General features: G+C 34.1%; 1 protein-coding gene across 2 annotated transcripts in view; it reads right to left on the minus strand.

Annotated features, from left to right (window-relative positions):
• The window catches only part of LOC106674140, a 179,914-nt gene that overhangs the window by 60,032 nt on the left and 101,058 nt on the right, over positions 1–18,824 (minus strand). For both annotated transcript variants that reach the window (XM_024230329.1, XM_014406681.2), the window contains exon 3: positions 15,187–15,216. In XM_024230329.1, coding sequence (XP_024086097.1) covers positions 15,187–15,216 — 30 coding nt within the window. The remainder of the gene's footprint in view (positions 1–15,186; positions 15,217–18,824) is intronic.

Consider the following 18,824-nt stretch of genomic DNA (forward strand, 5'->3'; position numbering starts at 1 on the left):
AGTGCGAACATCATTTGTTGAAGAGTGGCATTGTGTCTCTTCATTTACTAGGTCCGTTGCCAAGGTGGCGAATTGCAATGATAAAAGCGAGAGAGTGTGTGTGGGTGTGTGTGTGTGGTCACTGAATAGTAGATGGTACAAAAAAATGAGAAAGAGAACTGTTTATTAATTTAATTAATCATATGTTAAACAACTAAAGAGATGAGTCCAATTAGAAAAAAATTCCAAGGTTTTGTCTTCATCAGTAAACATTAACTAATACCGAAATATGGTAAGTAGATAAGGCAACTGCTATAGCAAACCCCGTAAAATTAAAATAAAACTTTAATTATCATTTTCGAAGGTTAACAAATATGAACATCCTTTTAAAATCTATGGATTCAAAAACATGTCAAAGCTGTATATTGAAATCATAAATAGCACCAAATAGAACATCTTTCAACCAATAAGTCACCAGTCCCGAAGGAGAAACAGTATTTTCTTTTCAATTGGCTTCATCCCTTATCGTATTTTATTTATAATTGAAGGCCGACCACTAATTATGTAGAATATAATTAATTTTATTGTCATTGATTATCTGGTTATTATATCTTACTTTTAATTTTTTCTTCCATTTTTTCCGGTTGAAAAAAAAAGAGATTTTGTTAAATATTTTTTATTACCTACTATCTGGACACTATCATTATTTGTACAAGTAGGTACAATTTTTTAATTTTGACACGAGAAGACATGACAAACCAACCATTGTTGCTCTCCCAGCTTTTTTCAATAGTTAATTATTTATTGATTAGGAAGTCAAGGGGCCATCTCTTCTTCTCTGACGGGTATGGTAATGGTTGATTGATTTATATATAATCATTTCGGGACATTCACCTAGTTCGATGTTTTGACAGTTCGGGATCAGACCTCAGCTGTTAGAGCTTCTGGGGCTGCCAACAATTAGGTCATTTCAGCCCCAATGCAATTAACCTAGGCACACTCTTAAATACATTCCTACTATCATTCTATCGACTCAAGAAGAGTGGTGGACTACTTGATTCCTCCATCAACTTTTACGTGCAAACTAATCTAACTGAGGGTCGGTTGGGTATTCACTATTTCACTATTGGCCATCTCACACTACACATTCACTTTAACAAATACAATCACTATCAATATTCACAAAATGTGTTTTCTTGACACATAACGAGATATTTATTAGTTATATATGATATAAAAACCGCCCTATTTCTTCCCAAAGTCGAAAAAGGGGCTTCAAAAGCTCGCTGCCGTGCTCAAGCACAATTTTCATATCATTCCTTACTCGCTTTCTATATGCAACCAAAGACTAGCACCCCACAACAAAGTGGGACACATCGAGCACGCTTTCTCGCTTTGACTTAAAATTGAGTGTCGTTTGTCAACCTCGTATGGCCTATTCTTAGTTGATCGGGCGGACTTTTTAATTAATAATTTGAAGGTTATTATGAAGGGTGGTGTTGGCGACGTATTAGGGTTCTGAGGACTTTGGATTGGAAGGACCTTAATCTTTGGATGTTGGTCAGTTTAGTGGAGCGCTAGTTGGTTTTTAGTCGATGGGTTTTCTTGACATTAATTTGTATAGCAGTCCGGGGAGTCTGTTTATCAGGACTTTTTGTACGTGTATGTTGGCTCCAGATTAGACGTGAGTCGAGATTGAACCTATAGGGTACAAAGTCATTATTGACTAATACTGTCTGAAGGGTTTTTCTTTTGTTGGATGAACAGGTGAATTTGCTTTCGTTTACCTTAATAAGGCAGAGTGTGCTCGATTGGCTCCGAAGCAATTGCGGAATCAGGATCAGAAGATGGTACATCTCTGTCAACATAAAAGAGATAGAGGCGTGGAGAGTACAGTCGGGTTATCTGAGGTGTAAAGGAGGTACTCCATAAATTTGGGACATATTCTCGATTTTTTCACAAAGTTTATCTGTGAATCTCAATGAATATAAAATTTCAATCAACCGTTTTGTTTCAAATTATAAATGACACCTGCCCCTATTTTTATATCTGTGAGGCGTAGATTGACCCAAAAGGAAAGTGGATTCGAATGATGCAGCGTAGTGAAGCCAAAAGAACAGCGGGGCTTAGCGAAAGTCGATCGGTGACTTGCAGACCGATGGACATCGAACGAAATAATAAACAGACCGGAAGGAAAGTTGTAAATGACGGTTGATCGTCGAAAGGTGACGGTTTGCTTTTATTGGATCGTATCTGATCTGATAACAAACGCTTTTTCTTAACTATGAAACGGGGCTAACGCAGTTTATTTCAATTATCGCGTTGATAATTGTACATTTATACAGTTTGCTTAAATATTTCAATTAGTCTGTAATTTTTAAAATTGGAGAAATAATGAAATTCGTGTTCAAATTTCCAAATTTTATTTGTTCTCCGAGAACTGTAATAAATACAAATGTACACTAAAAAATATTTGATTTTTGATGGTACAGTCTTAAAAAACGGTAAATACGACAGTTTTACCGCGTTAATTTGAATTACAGCAGTTGAGAGATGATTTTGTAAAAGTAAATTGTCCATGGCGACTTCAGATTAAAAAGAACAACGGATATCAGATCTATAGAGATCGTCCTTGGCATTTACCTGTGAATAAAAAAGGAATCGGGCCAAAAACCCTGTTCTTGCCGGCGGTTTTAATTCAAATTATTTTTAGAACACTTTGAGACCAAAATGGACAAGGATTTCATTATAGAGGTCTTAATTTGTTCAATTTATATGAAAATAAAAAGTGACAAATCTTTGTCGTCATAGAATAGGGCCGGGATAATCATAGAATTGATATTTTATGCAAAATGTCTGAACTTCCCATGTGTCATCGGCGGTGGGCATTCATCAAAATCATTCGACAGTGTTCTCTCAGTAATCCGAACTAATCGTTGTAGGGGGAACTATTCGAATTGATAAAAAGCTTAAATTTCTGGGAGTGTCAAAAAATACATATGTACTCAGTTTTAAGCATTTTATACTTAACATATCATTTTTTATCAGTGAAGGTGAGATGAGAGATTCAGTGAACAAAAGAAACAGCCGAAAATGCGTATAGTCTATGCTGATCTTGGCCTTTCGTATGACTCTCCGTTTCTCTCTCACTTACTTACTGATTTGCTCTCTTTCTCTCTGCATAAATAAAGTCAGCATAAAATTTATGTATGACTCATCCTAAGTGGAAGAAAGGTCCACGAGACCTAAATTTGCGTGGCCAATTAAAATTTTTAATCAATCAACCTATCGCTCTCTCACTCTCTCTCTTTCTCACTCCCCTCTCTTTTTCTTTGTCCCACTTTCTTTCTCTACTATCTGTCTGTCTCTGTCTCTCTCTCCCTCTATCTCTATCCCTCTGCCTCTCTGTATAAATTATATGTACAATGTACACCTAACTCATGTTAAGTGGAAGATAGGTCCACGAGACGTAACTTTGCGTGGTTAAATAAAACTTTTAATGAGCCAACCAATCTCTCTCTCTTTCACTCTCCCCTCTCTTTCTCTTTGTCTCTCTTTCTTTCTCTGATGTCTGTCTGTTTCTCTCCCTCTCACTCTCTCTCTCTCTCCCCCCTATCTCTCTTTGTTTAAACGCTCCATTTAATTCCTTTAAAATTCTGGCTCCTCGAATTTTATGGAGTGCCAAAGTTCGGATTAGGGGTAGAACACTGTAAAATTTGAGCGATGGAAGTGCCGTGGTGCGAACAAATTGGATAGACTGAAAGAGAAGAATAAAATGTGCTTTATTTCAACGTACAGCTTATAGAAATATTTCTTTAAGGCCGTAAATGTCTTCTGAGGATATTCAGCAGATTTGTTGGTTGTCGTTTTAATTAAAATTTCCGGTACATGTCTTAAATGTCGATCTGCAATCGTGCCTAACAAATATCAAATGAAAATGAATGAAAGAGTATCTATACCGGAATTTGATCCGTATGTACACCATTACTGATAATGTCCTTAATTTGTGCAGTCGACCTTATTCTATGTTACAAAAACGTTATGTGGACATTTTTCCATAATATCGAGCCTGATTTTGTTTGACATATGCTTGATTGTTGCTTGCCGTCCTACTTCTTTTCCTCTGTAATTTTATTGTGTAAGAGAGCAAAGGTTCTTAAAAAAAAATCCCTACCCGGACAAATGTGGATTACATTTTCCCCAAGTAAAAATCAAACTGGTTTAAATTATGTGTTTCGCGTTTAATCGGTTTAAAGGTTTCATCAATTTCTTTGTCGGTGCAATGTAATCTGTGCGAATTTCTTAGAAATCCTTTTTTGCATAATAGCCTTGCTAGCCCAAACATCCGGACAGTTCCCATCCAAAGAGGCTTTGATAGTTCCCAGAACAATTTTCATAACAAGCCCCGATAATTTTTACAGGTCTCGAGTCCTTTCCGCAAGGCATAGATATAGCGATTATTTTTGATTGTAAAGATAGACTTCGTTTTGGGGAAAGAGTAATGCCATAGATTGGTGGTTATCTACTGGCCGTTTTTTACATCTTTACCCAGGTTGAAGCACAAATTGCACATTGCACAATTACAAACCCAACGCTTGCAATGTAATCAATTTGTCCCAACACGCGTTGTTTGAAATTACGAGCATCGGTGGTATTTTTGTTTGGGTCGGCAACCTTAGCCAAAAGCAGTCCATCTTGAAGGGAAGTGTTATGTGTAAGTCGGTCAGTCGGCCTGTTTTTAAACCCTCCCGCTATAAAGATTTCAAACGATGAACCCCTTTCGGAATTTAGCGATCGCGGATCGAATTTCGTATAGTTGACATGGAGAACAAAGAGACATGGAACTTAGGCGCATATCTCTCAATGGATCTCAATTTCGAAACCAGTATAGACTAATGGCATTTCGCCTTCGTCTATTTAGACTCGATTTTGTAAATAATGATATAGTTTCGTATACTTTTTATAAAAAATTAATTCATGTTAACGCGTTAAAAAGTGGTAAAACAACTTTTATAAAATTTCCAACAGCAGTAATGTTAAAATGGTAAAATTAACAACCCTCTCTCGCCTCTCACTCCCTTTCACTCTCACTCGCTCTCTCTCTCTCTCTCTCTCTCTCTCTCTCTCATTCTATGTCTGTCTCTCTGTGTCTATCATTCCGTCTATCTCTCTCTTTGTCTCTTTTTCTTTCTCTCTGTCTCGCTTTTTTCTTTACTTCTATCGCTCTTCCTATCTCCCTCTCCCTCTCCCTACGACCTTTCTTTCTCTCTTGTCTGTCTCTCTGTTTATATCTATCCGTCTCTCTCTCTCTCTCTCTCTCTCTCTCTCTCTCTCTCTCTCCCTCTCCCTCTCCCTCTCTCTCTCTTTTTTCTTTTTATCTCTCTGTCTCTCTAATTCTTTCGTCTGTCTTTCTTTGTTGTTGGTATGCATGTGTTTATATTATGACCGTGCGTGATCGAAAGTTTATTTGTGTTAATTTCCGTTTAGATAGATATCATTTGTGACTCAACTCATAATACTATAATTATACCATAATATAAAAATACTAATACAGCTGATTTATGTCAAAAAGTCCTCGAAGAATATGGAGTACTACGGGTTCAATACGGTTGTGTGAATGAATCTGGTATGACTAACTTGTTTTTAAATTTATATATTATTACAATATGTGTAAAGTTTTTGTGTTTATTATATATTTATTTGTGTATGTATGTTTTTAGTCTTTTCTCTCAAGTCCAAAGGTCGAGAGCTAGGCGGCCAAAAATATAGAGAAATAAGAGAGTCAATTACCCTAACAGCCAAAGGCCAATTGACGTGGATATAACTTGGTTGCAGCGTCATCAAAATGAATTAGAAGGAGTAAAATTTGAGAAGAAAAATAAAAGAACTGTAAAGAAGACTTGCGAAGACCAATGTAGTTTGTTGCCCTTAAAACTATCCACAGTATTTATGCTAAAGTGACATGGAAAATTTGGACGAACTCAGAAAATTATTACAAATTTATTAAAAACAACTTATCTAACTGGACAAAAGAGACTTTTTGTTCTTTCTAAAGGAAAATAACTCTCTTTAACTCAAGGTGAAGGCAAAGGCCACAGGCGCTACCTATGAAGCGCGAAATAAATTTTCAGGATAAGTTCATGGTTTTTCCACAAAACCAATTAATTTCTAGATTATTTTAATAAAATTACAAGTTATAATTATATTTTATAAAAAACCATCTGACAGAAATGTTTTAACTCCGCATGTTCAAACGAATTTGGAATTTTATGTGAACAATATTACTGAAAAAATGCAAATATTAAGCTCTCATAAATCTAATACGTACACTCAAAAGATTAGTTATCCTTTCAATTTGCAATAAGTACATTAGATTATAACACAAGTGCATATTTTATTTTATCACGCCGATGAACAGTTTTTAGCTTAACAAAATTTTTCTATATAAAACATTAACGCGATTGTCCAGTATGATAATTAATAAAATGGAGATAAAAGGATGGTCGAGATAAAAAGTCCTTTAAATTATTATACTTTGCATGGTATGAATATAAATTTTTTTGTTGCAATTTTTACTAATAAGTAATTTAATTGTTTATAATTAATTATTGTTTGTACTGTCGGTCTACAATTTATAGAGTGATTTTGAGTTTTCAAGAAACAGGAAATGTTCAGTACGCTAATCGAGGTAGTATCAGTAGAGAGAGAGAATGTTAATGAATGTCTTAATCAATTAATGAAATGTTTTATTTAAGTATAAATTTTATTATATTATTTTTTTTGTTGCTGTGTTCAATAAATAAATAAAGTACTACCTACAATACAATACTTCATTCCTTGATCAATGCAACCTACAAGTGTGGTCCAATAAAATGCAGCATACGGAACATTTCCTGTTTCTTGAAAACTCAAAAACATTCAATAAATTGTAGATCGACTCGGTATCGGATATTGAGGATACTGTTCGTGAAACACTTTATCACGGCTCCAAGGTAAATAACACTGTAAAACGACTTCACCACAGCAACTTCTAATAAAAACTAGCACAATGTATTGAACTGAAACAATGAAAGCTGAATATGAAAATAACTCCTGGTATACTGAGACACCTTTGGGATGATTCTGTTTAAATAAACAACACTTTATTATCTCAGCTCTTCCCCAGGGAAAATGTTGTTGGAATTTGGTAACTAATTTTAAACTGTTGCGCTGAAAAATGAAACACCACTACACATTGCATGGATGTTTCAACAATTAACGCAACAGGTTTTGTTTGCTGTTGCGATGAAAAATGAGACTCACGGTATGTAAAAGTAAACCACAATCAGTAAACATGTCAATCGAGTCAAACATGACTTATTATCTTAATGTATATTGATGGTTTTGTTATATCATTTTTGTGGGGTGGAAAATAGGTATATATAAAAAAGTTCCATGACTGACTGACAGACAACGCCCAGACCAAACTGCTTGAGCTAAAGGGCTGAAATATTGACTGTACATTCCTATAATGATATGGATAGCCACTACGAAAGGATTTTTTTTAATTCCATCCCTATCTTCTAAATATATAAAACAGTTCCGTAACTGACTGACAGACAATGCACAGACCAAACTGCTAGAGCTAAAGGGCTGAAAATTTGACTGTACATTCCTGTAATGATATGGATAGCTAGGAAGAAAGGATTTTTTGATATTCCAACCCTATCTATTATATATATATATATATATAATATAACAGTTCCATAACTGGAATCTAAAGGGATGAAATTTCGACTGTGCATTCCTTTAATGACATGGATAGCCGCTAAGAAAGGAGTTTTTTTTAAATTCCTTCCCTATTTTCTATATATGTATTGTATATAGAATAATTCTGTATAGAGTAATTCTGTGACTTTTGACTTTTTTTAAATAATGGATTTACTTAAGAATAGTAATCATGAAAACTCTGTGAGAAAGAGTCATCGAGGTTACCAGCAAGTCGATATCGCAGATACAGTTGGTGTTTCTCAGAGAGTGGTCTCCCGGGCTTTAGCCCAATTCCAAGAGATTGGACGTGACTAAGGAGGCCTGGTAGTGGATCTCAGCGCATTAAGATGCTAAGAAAGGACAGAAATATTGTCATTGCTACATCATGCAACCCTTTTCATGGCGCCCACAAGATCCTAAATGAAGTAGAAGATGTTTTGTCAAGACCTTTATCAACACCAACAATTCGTAATTGTTTGTGGGAAGTTGACCTCATATCATATGCCCCTTTGAGATAACCTGCAGCCTGCCACTAGCAACTCAGGAGAATATGGTGCGTGCCTAGAAGAGATCACCAATTGGAATGCAACTATGTTTACTGATGAAGCCTGCGCCAAAGAGTCTACCAAGAACAGGGGGTGCGTACAATGCCCCAGTCTGTGCTCCTTCAGTGGAGTTTGGAGGAGGCGGTGTAATAGTCTGGGCTGGGATTTACACTAGAGGACGAACTGGACTCAATATTGTTGAACACAACCTCACCGCAAACCGTTATGTCCAAGAAATTATCGATTCATACATCCCATATATACCAGGGATCTCATTGGCTGGGATTTTCAATTTCTGGATGGCGCCAGACCTCAAAGAGGCAGAATTGTTCATCAATGTTTAGAAAGCCTGAGAATTTCCCATCTTTCCCGTCCCCCATTGACTCCAGACCTCAATCGCATTGAACACATGTGAGGAGGCTTTTCGATCACCACCGCAGCCAGTTGACCTGCAATAACTGAGTCCAGTGTTGCAACATCCATGGAGTGAAATTCCTTTTAGTGACTGGGAGTTTTTTGGTGCCCCTGACAAGGGCCGGTGTTGTTCGGAAGTGTAGCATTGAGACGATTTATCGAGGTCGGGACCAAGTGTGCCTGTTGGTAGAAGAGAACAGTGGCTGACTCTACATAAGTTGAAAGGACTCTGGTGTAGCAGTTGGCTTAGCGCAGTTGTTTGCCTGTTGCCAAGTCGGATATGTTGAGAAGGCAAGTTCGACGCTAACGCTGGAGAGTGGGCCATTGTCATAGGTGCATCATTACTGATAAGTGAGAACTCATCGGGTTGATGGGGGTGGAGGGCGAGACTATTCCAGGACCGGTCATGACACCTAACCGGGGGTGGGAACTACATCTTTATTTCTAATCAATTTTAATGCAATTTATACTAAAACTACTAGGGTAAGTGAATGCTACAAAATTGGCAATATCTCTATTCATTTTCGAGCAGTTTAGAATCATTGAAACCAATAGAAATGTTAAAGAAGTGTTGAGTATGTTGTTCAATCTTTTTTGAAAAGTTGGATCTTACTCACAGTTAGTTACTTTCAGCGATCCGCACTTCAAGCTTAAAGCTCACCATCAGGTTGAAGGAGTTACAACCACGTCTCTCGAAGTCTCGACATGAATTTGAAGAGTGAGCCCACCGATCTGCCGCCAACGCTTGGCGCTCAATTTTGAATTTTTTTTTTCTTTTTAACGGCTGCACAGCATTTGGCGCCTTGCAACTCAACATAGTTTTACATGGAAAGTATTGCTACGGCGACACTTCTACTCATTTAGCGGTATTATTAATTTATTGATTTTAATTTCATTAATTAATTAATAAAAAGGCAACTCAATCACTAATTTAAAGTTATTTTCTTACGGAATTTATCAAGAGAATATTTAGTCGTGTTGTGATTCACGTTTTTCGGTGGCTTTGGCTGGGGATTGGCAAACGGCGGGTTCACGCTTACAATTCATGTCGAGACTTATAGGTGCTTGGTTGTAACTGCTTCAAACTGATGATGACGAGCTTTAGACTTGAAATCCGGTTCGTCGTAAACTTCAAAAATGTAAGTAGAACCATATTTTACAAAAAGTCATTGAAACATTTGTTCCAAATTACGTGGAACCTAACGTGAATTTTTTCAACCTAAAACAGAAATATTTTTCATATTATCAAATATTTAATAAATTGTGGCAAAACAAACCAAATAATACTGTACTGTGATGAGAAGGGAGAAATGTTATTTTTGTACCTTTATATATAGCATTTTTCAGTCATTAATAATTTTTTCAACCAATTTTTAATAATAGTCTCATTCAATTTAATATTTTTTTTAACTAATTTAATAATCGTTTCATTCAATTTAATCATTGCCTCAAATAATTTAATAATCGTCCCTTTCGGGATTTTATAGATAGGGGAGTTGCGAAAACCTTTTTTTAAATTCATAAAAAAAAATTATTTAATCAAAAAATAAAAATATTTAAAAAATGGTGATTTTAACATCCATTAATTGAGTGGCAGTCCTGCGGCAGCTGTTGGCAGTTTCAAAAGGACATCCATTTCCTAATTGCTCGAAAAGGAATTGACACTACAGCTTATTATTTCATTTAAGTTGTGGGTTCCTTTGGTTTCAGCTAATAGAGTTTTCATAGCTCTATTATTTCTTCAAAAAATAAAAATATTTAAAAACGTGATAATTTTAACATCAAATAATGAAGTGGCAGTAGTGTTTGCCAGTCCTGTGACATCCGTTGGACGAACAAAAGGACATCCATTTTCTAATTGCTTGAAAAGGGGTTGACACTACAGCTTATTATTTCACTTAAGTTGTGAGTTCCTTTGGCTTCAACTAACTGCATCCTCGCAACTGTCTTAATCTTGGAGAATGAATATTCTGCAGAGTTTAGAGTTGGCAAGTATGATGGCAGGAAAATAATCGTTTGAGAAAATGATTCCACAACCTTGTTAAAACCACAAACTTTAGAAAGATCTACTCAGGCCACCATTCTCTTCGACGCCTCGGCTTTTTCACTCCACAGAAAACTATAGTTCTCCTTATTAAATCCCTAATAATTTCATTATTCTCTTACTGTAGAGCTATTTTTTCACCTTCCTTTGACTGTGTTCATCGCATTCAAATCGCTTATCATTCCTGCATTAGATACTGTTATGATCTTAAACCAGGAGATCATATTTCATCCTGTGTGTGCCTTCAGCAACCTTAACATTCTAAACACTTATGAACTTAGAGTTTTAATATATACATTTAAAATTAAACAAACGTCCTCAATGTCTATCAACTATTTTCCCTCATTCCTTATCCAAAAGCACCAATCATATCCCAAGCTTTTAACACTCTTCTAAATCTTTAGCCTTATCCTTCAGAATTGCAGGGTCATGACTATGGAATTTGCTTCCCCGGGAAGTAGGTTCTGCTTCCTCGCTGGCTTGTTTCAGCTCCATGGCATCCATAGCTTTTCTTCCCTCTTCCTTTCCTTTATCCCGTTTCATTTTTTACTCTTTCTGTTTTTCTTTCATAATGTGGTTTCATCATTTGATTATAAATAATTAATATTTAAACATATATTATGGTCATTATTGTTTTTATATTTTATTATTATTGCTGTTATTATTATTTTATTAAAATTATAAAACTTAATTTATTTCTAATATAAGTACATGTAATGGGCCTATTTGTACCTTTAAAATAAATCAAATAAATAACTTCAGCAGTTTTGTGGATCCTGGCATTAATCAAATTTTGTACACAGCTCGCGTAAAAAATTGTAAAAGAGTGACCTGTTACTGGTTTTAATCTTTAAAATATTTATATTTTTTGATGAAATAATTTTATTTTTGTTAAATTTAATTAAAGGTTTTCACACCTTCTAGCTTGTATTTATTTTCTCCCCGGCTATAAAATCCCGAAAGGGATGACTAGCTGAGGCGATTATTAAATTAAATGAAACGATTATTAAGTTGGTTGAGACAATTATTAAATTGAATGAGAGATTATTAAATTGATTGAAAAAATGATTAATTTGACTGAAAAATGCTTTTTAATTCCATATCATCCCTATCACATCAAATTACTGAATGTGAAAAATCTGTACTTTTCAGGAGAGTCAAAAAGCTTTTTAGTAATGAATCTAAAATAAGTGCTCAATACAGGTTTTTTATATATCCTATTTTAAACCTTTTTAGGGTGGTATTGAGATTTATCAGTTTACTGGATTTTTAATCATAAAAGTCATTCACTCAGTATATTCGTATATATAAGAAAAGAAACTTTAGAATAAATTGAACCTCTAAAATCAAATAACACGATACATTGGTTATAGTATGAAAATATATCATTTTTTAACATTTCACTGGATATATCCTTTTTTTAAATTTGCTTTCAAAAAAATTAAATTCATGGACCTGATCTTTTCCGTAAATCCTGGTGTATTTCACCCAAAATCCATTCAATAAATTTATAAAGTCCTGTATGCAACACACTGCGACCAAAGAATAATCTGTATTTGAAGAGTAAAGGGCAAATTGGAATGAATTGAATAGTGCTCTTGCTTCCAGATTACAAAGAGAACAACCTTTCCGTTCTGAAACATTGGAAGGTTTAAAATTCAGGATAAACAGTTCCCCTTTAACTTTACTAACCATTACACACAAAGTTTGTACAATTCACTTTTTGGTTAGGTTTTTTGTATAGTGTATAATGAAGTCTGCAACCCTGGACAGCAAACGTTTTTAGGGAATCTTTTACAGTTGTTAGCAATCAAACTTTGACTTTTTTTGGGTTATCAGAATTAGAGTCGAGGAAATTAGTGACTTTTGTGCTAAGGTTTTCCATACTGAAGTCCAAAATAACCCTTTTTTCTATACTTTGTGCGCCATAGGATAGTAAAATTAATATTTATACCATTTTTATGAAGTAAGTTTTAAGAGTGTAAACAAAGATTTGATATAATTCAATCAATAAAATAATATAGGGAGAAACAAGGAAGGTAAAACAGTTTAAATACAAAAAAAACCATTAAACTTTTCCACTCAAAAAATATAGCCCCCAAATTTGTGAAGTGTAACGAAAGGAAATTGAGTTAAATACTTGGGGGGGGATCATGGTGGTCAAATGGTTAGGACATCCGACTCATATTTGCCAAGCTGGGTTTGTATCCAGGCACTTTTTTAATGATTTTTAGGCATGGCTTTTTAATGAAAAATGTATTTTAATGTAATTTGACCCCTTGTACCAGACACCCAGTGGATTAGTTAAGCCCTTCTATTTGACAGAAATTACTTGACTTAATTTATAGTTTGGCACTTGATGGGACTGAAGAGTATGTAATATGTCAAATTGTTTTTCGTCCAAAAAATCAAAAATTTGAACATGCTAGTCTGTAAAATTTCCCCTCTTATAATAATTGGGCATCATATAAATTCCTTAAATGCATTGCAAACTTTATCATTAAAATTATCTTCTTACAATAATATTTTAAAAAAGAATATTATCAGCTACTCAAAAGTTCATCCTTTAAACCTGTAATTAATTATTGATATTGATATTTGTGAAGAGATTTCATTCACATGATCGAATAAGTTGATTTCATGCAACATTTCAAGATTTTGATCATTTTAATTTTTCTAATTTTGGTATTTGATGAGACTTTTTTTTCTAAATTGTTATATTTATTACAATTTGTACCTTATTTACATTATGTAATGATCTGGATTTACAATATTTATAAATGGTAAAGTGGTAAGGAGGGTGAAATCGGTATATCTGCAATGTAGAGGAGGTAAAGAATCAGCTCAACTATGCGGCCCTGTGGTACTTCTGCTCCCAGAGGTCCAATAGTTGGGGTAGGTCAACCCTTAGCGGTCTCTGGAGAACTGTTTAGTTAGATATTAACTATTACATGTGGTAAAACATTTGAATTAACAAATATAAAAATTGATTTCTTAAGTAGGCAGAATAGCTTTGTCGAATCCTCAGTTTAGTCACTGTATCACTATAGTCACTGTATCTATTTCTTAGTCACTTGAAATCTAATTATATTTTGGATAAATAAAAAACGAAATATATATTTGGAGTCACATCACCTTTTTGTAAGATTGGCTTGTATTAATAATAATTTTAATTAATTATACTTTTAATCTAAGGTCTTCATTGGGACAAAAAGCAAGTGTCACAAGTGGGATTCGAACCCATGACATTCATTAAGTCACAATAATTCAAACGGTTAGAGCAGCAACATATTTAGCTGAAAGTTGTGGGTTCCAATTCTGCTCGTGACACTTGGTTTTTCATCTCAACCAGACCTTAGATTAAAAGTATAATTAATTAAATAACTAATACAGTCAATTATGACTACTAAATACATGTATGGATTAATTATTAATAATAACATAGGGAGTTTAGAGGCCAAGAAACAGCTGAGGTCATGACAGGTCTTTTGAATGTTACTTCTTTTTCTGATCTTTCACATGTATTTTTTTAAAACAACAGTATTTTTAGTGTTTCGATGTAGTTACTGACTCTACTTTACATTAATTGATTTATTTTAGGCAATGAACTGATAGGTTTTTGCCTTTATATTTCTTAAATAACTAAAAGAAATTTATTGCATTCCAACCTCATTCTCACTAATAAATATATTTTTTCTAATACAGACTAGCAATTCATTCACTCAAATCACATAATTCACACTCAAACTGCATTTCTAGACCTAATGTCTGCTCCTAGATTTTGTTATACATTTCAATCTCTTTTAATTGTTGCATAAATCAATTCACTGTATCTAACTTGTCGTACAGTGCTTCATCACTGAGGTATTCCATCACATTAAAAATCCATATGTTCGATGAGTGTGGCCTATTCTGAACCATGTTACCCATTCTCCCATTGTACATTTCTTATTGATGTGAACTAAACTCACTCCGTAATTTTAATTGTCCTCAATTTATCACCCGACACTGATACCCATTCCTGTGGCCAATTTGCTGTATCTCCTTTTTTTCTGTATAAAATCTTCTGGCATACACCTATTAATCACATCCATATTTGCCACTTCCACAACATATATGAATTAATTTAAATAGAACTGTGTAAGGTACTTAAAAGGTAACAAATTACCTGGCGTTTTATTAATAGTGATGAGATTAACTTTAAAGCTAGGATCCGATCTTGTCCATATTTCCTCCAACATTGAAGCATAGCAGAGTTCATTTCTTCCACTTAGACGATCCATCCGATTCTCAAAACTTGAACTTTTACTTTCTTTAGGTTTCTGTTGTAACTATATTTTTCAATTTCGATACTATCTTTTTGGCCTGGGTTAGTTTAAGGAAGGAACACCCATCACAAATTAGCATGGTTTTTTAAAAATTAGTCTGCCCAAAAAACAAACACCGATGACTCACCAAGGTGCGAAGATGTCAACAAGTCAGGATCTGAAAATAAATTAAAAAAATCATTTATAATAAAATCCAATCAAAAATAGTAAATTTAAGCCTGTTAAATGGCAGTTGTATGTTACACGGACTGCAACTGGTTTAATACATGTAGATTGAGGGCAGAGTAATGGAGAGTCGATTATTTGTCATGATTTGCTTTTCTTCCGAATCCGTCATTGAGGGTGATAAAAAAAGTAATCTCATTTCAAAACAACATTTTTGAACTTCTTATAATCCGCAAAGGAGGTATCTAAGCCGAAGCCAGACAACGCCCCATCAAAGCTTGCTTATTCCATAAAAATCTAACAAATGTCTATTTTTGCAACCAATAACAAAATCCAACTTCTAACTTATCACTGGGCACTGACCAGTGTGCAACTGTCAAGTGTCAACTCCACTCAACTCACCTCAGTACTCAGCATTGACTACTCGTGTCAACCACTGACCTACATTGAACTCAACTACTGACCATGGAGTACCCTTTAGGTAGCACGGCCTTTTGCAAACCCCCAGGCCAGAGGGCCCTACATAGGAATGTCTTACTATGGTAGCCTCTGGCTTCACCATTTTGCATTTCTTAAGCTTTTCTTTGGAGAAGATTTTCGAGCATCCAAAGAAGACATGAAATGTGTTGCTTTAACTTTTACATATCCTCGTTCTAATTGTTCAATACATTTAATACAATAATTTTTACACAATTATTAATAATTAGTTACACAAATAATTAGCTATAAAAAATAGTCTTCTCCAAACTGTGTAGATTTACCAAAAGTTCTGAATAAAAGAACATAGTTACGATTACAATACAAAATAATATAATTAAATTTCATTTTTCTGATTAACAAATTTTTTCCTGAAAATTTTGTTTTTCTTTAAAAAATAACTTTAAAGGAAAAAGGAAACCTTTTTATCTAATCGCATTACGTTACAAAAAATTATAACTGCAGAATTTTGTTTTACTTTTTGTTTATCTGTGATTTTCACTATGCAAATAATTGTTGACATTCTGTTAGGATATCTTTAAAAAATCAACTTTTTAGTGTGGAATATAAACAGGACCAAGATTTTAATTAGGAAAAATGACTTAAGTAATATAAAATCATTGCATATTCCACATATCTGACATGTGAAAAATAAAATTTAGTTTGGTACATTTAATACTGATGTATGGGTTTCCTCTTTTACTTAAGTTCTCCTCTATTTTTGGTTAGTATGTGAGCAAGCCAATTTTATTTTATTTATTATTATTATTATTTTAAAATCAGTTACCATTATAAAGACAAGTAATTTATTTTGGCAGCAACCTCCAGCAGTAATGCTTTGGTCAATTATTTGTTTGTTAATAATGTAACATGTACTATGTGACATTTATACATATGCTTATCAATAAATGTATGTATATCTATCTAATTCACTTTTGTGAATACATAATTTGTGAATAAAGTTTTTTAAAAGCAAGTAAAAAGTCCAAATTTGAAGGGGGTTGGTTATGCCAACCGTGACGACCGAGCTATATTGCGGAATGGTGTTCTGCCTCCGGGACGGCTACGATAAAGCGTTTTTTTCTCCTTCCACCGGTTTACAACTTTACGACGGACTTCTAAATAATGTAGATAGTTTCCTTACCATATTTTCATGCTGGGAGTTTAATAAATTTGTCACTCCCCACTAAAAGAAGCCTTGGCTGATTGCAGTAAAAGTATTATATGCGTGCCAGATGAACCGGTTCGCGTTTGTTGACCCGTTCGTAAACATAAACAAAAGATCGATAAAGACTCGCTAAATTAATCAGTAAGAAAACCCCTGAACGTCAAATGCTTGCAGAAACGTACTACATTTTTGATTTTTTCCCTCCTGGGCTCACGCACAAACACATTGGCCACATACCTCTGGTTACTCTATTTTTCAATTTTTGAAATTAAGTAAATTGAAATAACAGAAAAGGTTTAAAATCATTTTCCATACGTCAGTGGTTTGACGTATAACAAAACCAATTTAAACCGTGTTACAAATTCTCGTGGGATCCGCGTTTGTTCATACACGATGAATGGGCGAAGGCCGAACGAAGGACGAGACTGCATCACGATGACGAACTATTTCCATTTCGTTCTGCCTTTTTCATTAATAGACGATAAAGATTTTTTTCTTGTCTTGATCTATGAAAAAATAAAGGCCTAATCTTACGTCTCTGTAATTTCTCATAGTTCAGCAGTTTAGCTTGTTTGAATAATGAGCCTGTTTTGCCTTTTTTAAACATTGTTCAAATAAGAAATTCGACTTCTTAACAGGCGGCATGTTTAGCGAGAAAAATACAATTGGCAGCCCCTCTTCAAATGTAACACCAATAGTCTTACCAAGCGGACAAAAGTCATATTTTAGGACTTAACGAAAAACTAGGTTGTTTCCTTAATTAATAATAATATATTTATGCTTAAATATTGAAAGGTCGTCATAGTTTTTGTATTTACATTTTTTAAATACATAAATATATAATGAATGTTTAACTAACAATAATTACAAGCAACAGGCAGTTCCCGATTTTTTAATGCAGTAAATATAAATATAATTTAAAAAATAATTAAAATTTATTTATAGTTATTTTTGAGGATAAAAAACGTATAATCATCTAATAGCACTTTCATTTTTATAGTTATTTTCCTAGGTTTAAAAATAGTGCGTAATTAACGATAAGAATTTTAAAGAATGTCAAAACAGTTGATAATAAGCATTAACAAAAAGGAAAATACTGCCCATTAGTCAAATTTGGAATTAGTCGACCTTCCATTTCCGTTGTTTACAATAAAATATACGTATAATATAAATATTTATCGGCAAACTTAGTAGATTTTATTTACATTTTTTAAGTATTCAAAAATGAGTAATAATTGTTTTCGCCGTGTTTTGGAGGAATGGAGGAATAATTTTTCAAAGAAAATAAAAAGACACAAAACAAAAGTTTGATAATATTATTTTTTTGTACTTGAAGTCTTTTATTGACCATAAAGAATACCCATTTTTCCCCTAGGCGTCTGAATTTATTAAGATTTTGCCAAGTTTTACCAACTCGGAAGCCTTTGTTTGGACAAAAAAGTGGGAAGGCTAAACGATATGAAGCAGGAAAATGTTTAAAACAGCGCTGCTGTCTGCTGTCTACCATAATATTTTCTTTGTTTGTAAAAGCCCCCAACCGTCGGAACCAGACCGGGGTACGACCTAACAGGATCAGCACTTAACAAGAGCATCCTCGGAGGATGTGACACGTAGAAGAAGGAACTGTTCTTACCGGATTAACGATAGGCCATGCGAGGTTGAAACATGGACACTTTTCGGCCAAAGCCACTCAATGATGTATTGTTGAAAAAACAAAACAAAAAAAACCCAGTGTTTTAGGTTTAACAGTCTAATAAACTAATGGAGGACCAATAAAGCGTTTATTGAATGATGAACTGTTCATTGAACTATTGGAAGATAGTTAGAAGAACCATTCAATTATGAATTGTTCAGCTAACCGTTGAAGGATTAGGTTAAAGACTCAATGATGAACCTGTTTATTGAACCATTCAATGATGAACTGTTTACTGAACCATTGAAGGATCTGTTCAGTG

The sequence above is a fragment of the Cimex lectularius genome, unplaced genomic scaffold, assembly GCF_000648675.2.
Source record: "Cimex lectularius strain Harlan isolate CLEC.00 unplaced genomic scaffold, Clec_2.1 scaffold264, whole genome shotgun sequence".
In the NCBI taxonomy this organism is placed as follows: domain Eukaryota; kingdom Metazoa; phylum Arthropoda; class Insecta; order Hemiptera; family Cimicidae; genus Cimex; species Cimex lectularius.